The sequence below is a fragment of the Otolemur garnettii genome, unplaced genomic scaffold, assembly GCF_000181295.1.
Source record: "Otolemur garnettii isolate 467f Iridium unplaced genomic scaffold, OtoGar3 scaffold00185, whole genome shotgun sequence".
Classification (NCBI taxonomy): Eukaryota; Metazoa; Chordata; class Mammalia; order Primates; family Galagidae; genus Otolemur; species Otolemur garnettii.
The window spans coordinates 2,167,795-2,176,274 of record NW_003852580.1 but is presented as its reverse complement, the minus strand read 5'-3'; the positions used below and the strand labels follow the sequence as shown (position 1 = coordinate 2,176,274).

At 59.6% G+C, this 8,480-nt stretch overlaps 1 protein-coding gene across 1 annotated transcript; it reads left to right on the top strand.

Annotated features, from left to right (window-relative positions):
- The first annotated feature begins 5,295 nt into the window (after window positions 1-5,295).
- Window positions 5,296-8,162, top strand: PABPN1L (poly(A) binding protein nuclear 1 like, cytoplasmic). The gene is made up of 7 exons (XM_003800804.1): window positions 5,296-5,541; window positions 5,816-5,948; window positions 6,157-6,224; window positions 6,736-6,842; window positions 6,927-7,014; window positions 7,528-7,670; window positions 8,123-8,162. The coding sequence occupies exons 1-7, from the start codon at window positions 5,296-5,298 to the stop codon at window positions 8,160-8,162; spliced, it is 825 nt and encodes a 274-aa protein (XP_003800852.1).
- Window positions 8,163-8,480: the final 318 nt, after the last annotated feature.

The window sequence follows — 8,480 nt, the reverse complement described above, 5'->3', positions numbered from 1 at the left end:
CCCAGCTGCCCCTGGATGCAGTGGCCAAGTTCCCTGAGGTTTGCCTTTGTGGGTTCCAGAGAAGCAAGGACCATTTTGGGACTGTGGCTCTCAAGAGGCACGGGAGGCCGCCTATTTCTGCAGCGCTGAGCCTGGACCACAGAGGTGTGGACATACCTGACCCGCAGACTGCCTGCCCCAGAGGTCGGCGTTCTCCTCTCACCTTGTCCCTTCCAAGGTGCTCTGACTTGTTCCTACAAGACCCCTGTGCCCTTCTTGGGCACAGGATGGTGACCACAGGCCACCCCAAGTGACTGGCCCCACAGAGAAGTCAGGCTCTCAGAGTTTGTGTAGCCCAGCCAGGCTGTGCTGGTGACCAGTGGTCTCTGGAGAGCACCTGGCCCTGAGTGAGGGGATCCCCAGGCAGCCTCCCTGGTAACTCAAATCCTTGATGCCAGGGTTGAGATACTTGTTTGAGGGGCAGATCGGGGAGACTTACACTTGCTTTGCAGGGGAAAGGCCTTCCCTTCTCCCTCAGCTCTCACCTGTTCCCTCTGGGGGGCGAGGACAGTGGCCTGTTTGCGAGCTGGCAGTATCTGGCCAGACAAGCTTCTGGAGCTGGACCACAAGGTGACAAAAGCAGATGACCACCAAGCCAACTATTAAGTGCCGTCTGCCCAAGGCGCCTGCCCCCAACCACCATGAAGACCAACAACAGGACCCAGAGCCCGGCAGCTGACGACGTCACAGAATCAGGCTGGCATGAGAGGGAGTGGAGATTTGCTGTGGGGAAACTGAAGCTGGTGTCCTGGAGTGTGCTGTGTCGTGGCGGGTAGGAAGGAGCCAGGTCATGGAAGCAAGGCAGCCCCCTCTCACCCAGGGTGGGTCTGGAGAAGGCAGTGGGGCACTGGGCCCCTTCCACACTTTGGGAGTCAGCCTTTCAGTCACAACGCTCAGGCCCCATTTGGCCAAAGACCTCACAGCAAAACCAAACAGAATGCTTAGCTTTGGGGGTGGGGCAGGGGGACCGGCAGCATTTCTGCATCAGGACCTGCCTAACTAGTAGACATGGACACACGTGTCTGTGGCATTGACCTGCTATTTGGGGCATCTGCCTTTCTCATGCTGGGCAAAGAGGAGACCTGGACAGGGTCTGAGTGGGGTCCACACTTGAGGTGAGCGTCACCCCTGTCTCAGCCTCCTGCTTGGGGCCCACCTGCTCTGCCATCCTCACAAGTTCTGCAGGATCCCGCTGCCCACGGCACCTCCTCCCCAAGCTCCAAACCAAAACCACAGCTTTATCTCCTACTCTGAGGCCAAAGCTAAGAGAAAAGAGGGGCAAAGTGGACAGGTGGAGCCCGGGCAAGTGTGAGACTGCAGGACAGATGCTGGGCCTGGGCCGCTCTCTGTGGAAAGAGCTCCCTGGTGCAACCCTAGCCCTTCCTGCCTGCCCTGGACTCAGGCGGCCATCCTTCCATTCCCACAGCACCTGACAGACATTCTTTCCACCGCCCACCTGGGGGCTCTCTCCAGGCCAGGCTTTTGACCTGAACGCAGGCAGTGGCCAGAGCCTCCTTACCATATGCCAACACAGGCTGGACACACCCCAGTCCCTGGCCCCACTGCCCACCAGGACTGCCCCAGGCAAAACAGCAGCCCTCCTGCCCTCTAGTCTCCAAGGCCTAGCAGGGCCGGGAGGGTCTGGCCAGGTGGGCACAAGTGGCAGGGGCCCCAAGAGGTACAATGGCAGGGGGTAGATAGGAGAGTTGTGGGGTGGGGGGCACTCAGGCCCCAGAGTACAGGGATCAGGATGGGCCCTAGATTCTTCCGTTTGCCAGTTTTTCCAAACAGATCCTTCAGCAGACACTAAAGCCCAGTGTTTGGCAGGCCCCACCATCTGTCCCAGCCCCATACTGGCCGTGTGCCTGCTGTGACTGACTGACTCACCAATTCATCAGCCACCACCTGCCTCTCTCCTACCTGTCCACTCATGCCTCTCTCCCAACTGCCATGCCACCCCACACATGCCCATCTGTGTCCTCCCATCTGCCCACACAGCCATCCTTCACCCCCTCCACCTTTCCATCTGCTGGACCCAGGGCAGCGTTGCCAGCTGCCTCCATGCACCAATGGCAAGGACACTTTGGATCCCATCTAGCTGTGACTGTGTGCTGGAGGGGCCCGCAAGGGCACAGTAGCCCCTGCGGTGCCCACCCTGGTGCAGGGCTGCTCTGAACACTTCCCGGAATGGACAACCTGCTACTGAGGGTACTGTGGGCAGACTGGACCAACAGCCTAGTAACAGCTCCAGCCAGTCTGGGCCTGGCAGGAGGGAGTGGGGCCAGAGGCCAGGACCGCGTTCTGGGTGGTGGCCCACACACCTGCTCGGGTTCTGAGGCCAGGATTACCAGGGTAAGCGCTCATGGCCACAGCATGCAGGGCCAGCCACCCCGCTCAGCCTCCTTGTCTCCAGGGGTCATTCCTGGAGGAGGTGTCCCCAGGAAAGAAGGGTAAGACACCAGCCCTCCAGGGCCCTGCTCCTCCTGGGGAGTGCTTGGGGCATACCACTGCCCTCTTGGTTCCCAGGGTCCCAAATGGCACAGAGCTGAGCCCTTCAGATCTGAGAGGGGGTTGGAGGAGGCTGCACCCCCTGGGAAACATTTGCTCCTACAAAAGCTTCACAGATGAGGCCCGGGCGTCTAATGCTGGTCACAGCCCTGCACTGCTCCCCAGAGTTCCAGGAAACCCCCATCTGTCACCCTCTGTTGCACCTATCTCAGTCCAGCTAAGCCATGCCCAGCCCCAAAGACCCTGTGTGACAGGGATTCAGCACTCAGGGGCACGCCTGTCTATGAGCACTGAAGGCAGCCACATCCCTTTCTGCCCACCTGGACAAGGGACCTGCTCTCCTGCTGTGACTGTGATGGCCGAGGGGGTCAGACGAGGGGGAACTGGGCCCTGGCACAGCCATGCACAGCCTCGTGAGAAAGGGTTTATCTTCCATTTCCTCCTCTTTTTCGTTTTTGTTAATTGCTCCAAAGGAGCTGAACTGATTGTTGGGTCATTTTCCTGCCGTGGGGCTTTCCTTGTAAGGAGCCTACTCTCCACTGTCCCCGTTCTGTGTGGGTGTGGTGTGTTGGTCCACCGGCTGCCCAACCTCTGATGTACTGTATGCTTGACCTGAGGATGCTGAAAGACGGCTATGGTCAGTTACCTCCGCATCTGTGTAATAAAGCAGACATTTGCTATCTTGTGGCTCTGCCTCTCCTTGGGTCCCAAGAAACCTGCTAAGCCTCATGTCACATGTCCATTGGGCAGGTGCACGGTGGGCCTGGATCAATGCTGGGCAGCAAAGGCAGGCCCTCCTCACAGCTGCCTCCTCAAGGGGGATAAACACGTCACATGGGGCTAGGGGTGACACAGAGGGCTGGCCAGAAGACTTGGCAGGGGAGTGCCGTGGGTAGGGCCACACACTGGCTCCTACAGTTTGGGCAGCTGGGTGGCCTTTGAGGGCTGGGCCTCAAGGATGGTAAAGACAACTTCAGGCCTAAGAAGTGACCCTGATGGCTGCCCAGGCCTGTCTCACTGCCAGAGCATGTCCAGGGTCAGTGGTGTAGCCAAGTCTCATGACAAACCCACAGTGAGGAAGCTCTGAGGGGCATGTGGAAGGGGGTCACACAGAACCTGAGTGGGACATGAAGGACCTGAGGGGAACACATAGGCCTTAGGTGGATGGGGCTGGGGGATGCCCTGTCCCTCTGCAGGTGGGGCATGGCAGGGCGTGTTTTCACCCACAGGCTCAGCATCAGATGCTGGGAGTGGGCACTGGTGGCCGCAGGAGGGGGCCATTATTAATACGCAAGGCCGGTTGGAACACACTGTATTTTGGAAAGCATCACTGGAAAAGCTGGCGTAGGGTGAGCCTGTCCTCATTCTAGGCGGCTGGCAGGAGCCCCAGCAGGGCCTGTGTCACCACCTCAGGACAGCTCAGGCATGATGAGGTTTTTCCATTGCAAGGGTCTGAGCTCAGAGCGGCTGGCCAAGACCGGGCTAGAGCCCAGTGGCCCTTGGCCACCGCAGTTTTCTGGGGTCCAACACCCATGTGGGGGTGGAGGGAAGGATCCAGGCAGGACTCTCAGCAGGCCACAGACAGGTCAGGGCCTGGCCTACCTTGACCAGCCAGCCCTGGACCAGCCCATCCTTGGTACAGACATGGACACTGCCCTAAGCACTCTGGTTTGCCAGGGCAGTGATACAAGACAATCAGAGACACCCCAGTGCAACAGCCATTCCAGGGAGGAGAGGCAGTCTGGGCAGCTTCCTGGAAGCAGCAGCCCAGAGTGCAGTGGAGACAGTGCCCCAGTATGCGCTCCTGGGCACATGTGGGCTGAGGGGAGCAAGGAGAGGAAGAGCCCTGGTTAGCCCCATCCCTCCCAGATGGTATGATTCTGCCCAGAGGGCCTTTCCTCCTCAGTACATCAAGTGAGGGCTGGCACTGGGCTGATGCAGGGATCCAGCAGCCTCCCAGGGCTATGGCAGCCCCCAGATCCCCCATTTCTGTTCTCCCCACACCACTAGCCCAAGGTGGGCGGGATGGCCACCTGTTCCAGCCTGGACCATGACAAGGTCTCTCCTCCTCCTCCTCCCTGCCCAGATTCCCAAACTGATTGGCACTTAGTAAGTGCCAATGTCTAGTAAGGGCCTCGGGTACTCACTTTGCAGGTGGGGTCACAGAGAAGACTGGCCTTGGGCCTGGGTGGGCAGATAGGCCAGAAGGTCCCTGTTGCACCACTCAGGACAATGGTGAAGGCAAGAGAGACCCTGGCAGAATAGTCAGGGGACAGTGGGACTGAAGAAGACGACGGAGGGTGGAACAAGGGGAGATATAGGACTCAGGCAACAGGGGGCGGGGGGTTTCCTCAAGCCCCAGGTCTCACGGTGCTATCTACAGAGTTCAGCCACAGGAACCCATGCCCAAAAGCCTGCCTTCCCGCCTCTGCATACACAGATACCTCATCAGGCCTTTGTGGATTAAATGCACCTGCTGTTGCGAGGTGAGGGGCACGGGGTGGGCTAAGACCCTCGTGAGCCAATGCCAGGAAGCCTCCCCCCCCCACCCAGTGACTCCCTCCACCGAGAATGGGAGTTGCCTCCCCACAGCCCACGAGGAAGGCCAGGGCTGCACTGGGTAGGGGTTAGCCCTTATCAAGGCCTTTTTAAGGCTCTAGTGGAAGCAGCTGGCCAGGGGAGGGGGCTTAAAACCGTAGGAGGGCCAGGGAGGGGCCAGGTGAGGCAGAGAAGGGCAGCACCAGGCCCATGTGGCCCTTCCTGAGCCGGGCTCTCTTCCCACCCCCCACCGAGGCCTGGCTCCAGACGGTCTCCTCAGACCCTGAGGCCCAGGGCTGGGGGGCCTGGAGGACCACCAAAAAGACCTGTCTAGGGCCAGGGGCTGGGAAGGAGAAGAGAGAGGAAGAAGCAGAGGATGACCAGGATGAGGACACAGGCTTCCTGCTGTCCCTGGTGAAGTGGCAACACCTGGCCGAACTCCCAGTGCCTGAACAGGTAGGGTACGCAGAGGGCCCAGCAGAAGCCTGGTGGTCTCCGGAGACCCCGCATTTGGCAGCTTCAGCTGACTGAGGGGAGAGGGCTGCAGTCTACCTTCCTGGAAGAAGTGGCCCTGAGGCTCACTCCTGCAGTTGGGAGAGTCAGGTGGCTTCTCTGGCCCAGGGAAGGGCCCTTGCTCTGTGGGATAGTGTCTCCCTATCTAGAGAAGGGGGTCTCCTGCCCTGAGGAGAGTCTACAGGTGTCTGCCCAGGCTCAGGGGCCGCCTTGGCAGGAACTGGAGGCCATCAGGCTGAAGCTGTGTGCCATGGAGCAGGCTGAGCAGCCAGAGCTACCTGGAGTGCCAGTCAGGGCCCAAGAAGAGGAGGGCACGAGGGCCGGGCAAATGCTGAGACCCAAGATACCAGGTAGGAGCTGGGGGGCCCAGACAACCCCTCCCTGGACACAGCCTGGGTGGCAGCTCTGAGCCCCCCTCCTCTGCAAAAGACTGGCTGGGAAGAGCGTGCGTTTCCATGAGGCTTGGGCCGGGCGGCCTCCTGGGTACAAGCTACCTGAGAGGTGGAGGAATGGGCTGCAGACGGGGGACCTGCTGGTCTTAAGGCTGCACCTCCACAGGCTGCCCCTTCCCTGGGAACCCCGAAGAGAAAATGGAGGCTGACCACAGATCCATTTACGTGGGGAACGTGAGTGGAGGCAGTGAGGTGGGGCCCAGTAGGGCAGGTGCCCAGCCTGGTGGCCACAGGGGTATCCCTCTCTGTGGATGGAACTGACCACCCTCCTGGCTCACATGAGGGTCCAAGGAAGGGAGGTGCATCTGGGTTGCAAACTCAGACACCTCCAGGGCCAGATATGCTTAAGGGAGGAGCAAGCAGGGCCCTGGCACTGGGATGGGGGGCAGGCAGACTGTCCCCTCAAGGAAACCCAGGCCTGTAGTCCACCCGACCTTCCAACTATTTGACATGAGCTCCTCTCCCAGCAGGCAAGTAGTTGGCAACAAATTGCCCTTAAAAAACCTCACACGCTTTGACAGGCCACATGAGCCCTGGGGGAGAGGGGTAAGAGTGCACACCGACCTCGGCTTACTCACCCTACTATGCCCTTGGCCTTGAGGCCATCCCTGGCCAGGAGTCCAGTCTTGGGGTTTCTTCCACTCTCCCCTCGCCAAGAAAACCCTGAGTGCCATGCCTTGTCCAGGTGGACTACGGGGGCACAGCTGAGGAGCTGGAGGCCCACTTCAACTGCTGTGGGGAGATCCACCGAGTCACCATCCTGTGCGACAAGTTCTCTGGACACCCCAAGGGGTCAGTGTGGAGCTGGAGTGGGGCATTCTGGCCCAGGCCCTGAGCTGCACCCTCACCCACATCCTTGTACTCCCCCTCTCCCAGCTACGCCTACATAGAGTTTGCCACCAAGAGCTCTGCCCAGGCTGCTGTGGAGCTGGATGACAGTGTCTTCCGAGGCCGGGTAATCAAGGTGCGTCCAGAGTTGCTACACTAGTGGGCCTTCCATCAAATGCTCAGTCCCTGGGAGCCCAGGCACACAGGAGCAGAGAGATTAGGCCACCAACCCGAAGACACAGAGCTGCCCCAGCCAACTCCTTCACTCCCTGCGTCCCCACCTCGCTGGGCCAGGCAGGGCCGTGGCAGGGAGCACTGGACCTGGAGCTGGGTTTTGTCTGGGTATGGCATGGGGGGAATCCCTCTCAAGTGAATGTTGGCACAGACCAGGCATGTCATATGGCCATGGCTGCATCTAGGTGAAGGTAGAAGGACAGTTAAGGCCTAAATGGGGATCTTGAGAAGGTTGGGACCCATGGTCTAGACAGCACAGACCCTGGTGGGCTGCAGGGCCTATGCACTTCTGCCTGTGAGCCAGAACAGAAAAACTCAAGAGGGCTTCCTGATGGCAGCTGCTGCCCCAGGTTTCGCCCTGAGGGCTGAGTGCTATTGCATGGGGCAGGATGCCAGAACAGCCTTTTGGTTCCAGGTGCTGCCCAAAAGGACCAACTTTCCAGGGATCAGCTCCACGGACCGTGGGGGCCTGCGGGTACACCCAGGCACCAGGGGTGCACCCTTCCCCCGCAGTGGCCTCCAGGGCAGGCCCCGGTTCAGATCACGTGGGCAGAACCGGTGAGTGGGGTTCTGGGGCAACACGGGGGTGAAGGGTGCCCAGGGCCTGGAGCTTCAGAGAAGGGGCTGCCTGAGCATGATCCCAATGCAGTCAGGGCCTGGGGCTAGCACAGGCTCTTCCTGGCACTTCTGTAGCCAAGGACTGGTGGCGACCCCAGTCACCGCTGCCTTCATGTACTCAGCTGAGGGAACTGAACTGTGTGTGGGGCTGCCTCACCTTGGGGGGCTTTGTGCAAACTGCCTAGAAGAGCACCTCTCATTCCCACCAAGGCTCTGGCAGGCAGCATTTCTGGTAAGTGCAGGGGAGGCTATGGCCAAGAGGGGGCTGGAAGCTGCAGGAAGGCCCTCAGGGCTCTCCTTGGGCACAATGGGGGCCACTCTGCCTTTAGTTCTCACCTGGAGCTCTGGGCTGAGCCTCCCCACAGCACACCCTCCCCTTGTGTTTTGTGCAGGGCCCGTGGAAGGTTCTCCCCTTGGTTCTCACCATACTGAGGGGACGCTGAATCGTGAGAGGCTAGAGGCTGGGCCAGGAGTGTCCAGCTGTGTCCTATATGGGCCGTTTGTTGGGGGTAGGGGCAGAGGGTGAGGCCAGAAGAGAGGTGAGCCCCTAAAGACCTGGACTGGCCCCCAGGGCCTCAAGTGGCAACTTGACCTCACAGCTACAGCCACAGGTCACAGCACAGTGTGGGGGGGGAGGGGATACTGGCATTTTCACTAACTTGTTTTAAAGAAAAATAGGAACGTGTGTCTTAATGATAATACATAAATTATTAAATTTGAATATTTTTTAAAAGCACAACACACCTCCCC

Excerpts from the sequence above, each read along its gene's own strand:
- PABPN1L (XM_003800804.1), top strand. The coding sequence starts at position 5,296 with ATGTGGCCCTTCCTGAGCCGGGCTCTCTTCCCACCCCCCACCGAGGCC. Across the intron at positions 5,542-5,815 it reads AACTCCCAGTGCCTGAACAG|GAACTGGAGGCCATCAGGCT; the intron begins GTAGGGTACGCA and ends CCGCCTTGGCAG. Across the intron at positions 7,015-7,527 it reads TCCGAGGCCGGGTAATCAAG|GTGCTGCCCAAAAGGACCAA; the intron begins GTGCGTCCAGAG and ends TTTTGGTTCCAG.